Source organism: Phytophthora parasitica, assembly GCF_000247585.1.
Source record: "Phytophthora parasitica INRA-310 unplaced genomic scaffold supercont2.6, whole genome shotgun sequence".
Taxonomy (NCBI): domain Eukaryota; phylum Oomycota; class Peronosporomycetes; order Peronosporales; family Peronosporaceae; genus Phytophthora; species Phytophthora nicotianae.
Window position 1 is genome coordinate 1 of NW_008648992.1, and position 1,147 is coordinate 1,147.

Below are 1,147 nucleotides of genomic sequence, written 5' to 3' on the forward strand. Positions count from 1 at the left end.
CGGTTAAACAGGAAAATCCCATACAAACGGCGGAGGATAACTACGCTCACGGAAGCTCCGGAGAACCTGGTATAGTCAGCATATGTGTAAACGCGGAGGATATGGAGGACGCGCCAAACGGTGCTCCAAATTCCGGGGTTAATTGTATGGATATCCTCCCGTGTTTAGGGACCCTAAACCCTAAACTCACCACGCCATAAAAAAACACTCCAAAACACCTGTCGATATGTCCTGTCAATGTCATATATATGACATATGGTTGTAATCTCCATACTCAAATACATATTCTTATAAATTTTCAGCTTGTTAAAGATGTTGGATGTCGAAGTAGGTGTCCTCATCGCTGATTGGCTGATTTGAACGTGCATGTTCACTTAATATGACCAATACAACATTTGATTGGTTACTTAAAAATAGGGTTTATGGAATTCACGTGGCTGATCATTTTTTCGCAATGTCTTTTGGGGGGGCGGTCCTCCGAGTTTTGTCGCTCGCCATACTAAACTTAAATCAAAAAGACTCATCATTGTCGAAGATCTCATCCTGTACTAAACAATGGCTAACCCCAACTTAAAAAAATCATTATGTAGTTCTCGGACCCGATCTACCTTTCCCATACTGTTAATACAGGAAGGTGATGGCGGTAACGGATCACATTATTTACTACCAGCAACTCTAACACACAAAACTGCACCATCACAGCGTTGATCGAGAGCTGGTGCTAGGCGAAATTGTGGGTGATAACAGCGAGTGTCGAGCTCCACTACTGTGACTGTGTGACTGTGTCTTAGTATGGAGAGAGCACTATCCGGATTGACTCACAGCTATACTGAATTAGTATGTAGTATAGTCTAACTAAGGGGGGGGGGGGGGGGTCACCGCAAGGTTTTCCTCCACAATCCCATTCCTTCTCCGTGAACAACAAACGTTCCGTGTCTTGACGTGTCATCTCCTCAATTGCTCTACCTTCCAGCTGTGCTTTCGCACGGGAAGGTGTTTTCCGGCAGCTGTTGATTGACCTGCGCCGGCGCCTCTGTCATCTTGACAAACTGCTGCATCTTTTCTTCCTCCACTTCCTCGAAACGAAGAGACGGATGACTGTTATCCTGGTATTGAGGCGGAAGCCGACCATGCTGAATCACTGGCG

The 1,147-nt window shown here is 45.5% G+C and overlaps 1 protein-coding gene across 1 annotated transcript; it reads right to left on the minus strand.

Moving 5' to 3' along the window:
* Positions 1-962: 962 nt before the first annotated feature.
* PPTG_21498 (hypothetical protein) lies at positions 963-1,058 on the minus strand (the record flags this gene model as incomplete). The annotated part of the gene is made up of 1 exon (XM_008898297.1): positions 963-1,058. The coding sequence occupies one exon, from the start codon at positions 1,056-1,058 to the stop codon at positions 963-965; it is 96 nt and encodes a 31-aa protein (XP_008896545.1).
* Between the last annotated feature and the right edge of the window lie 89 nt (positions 1,059-1,147).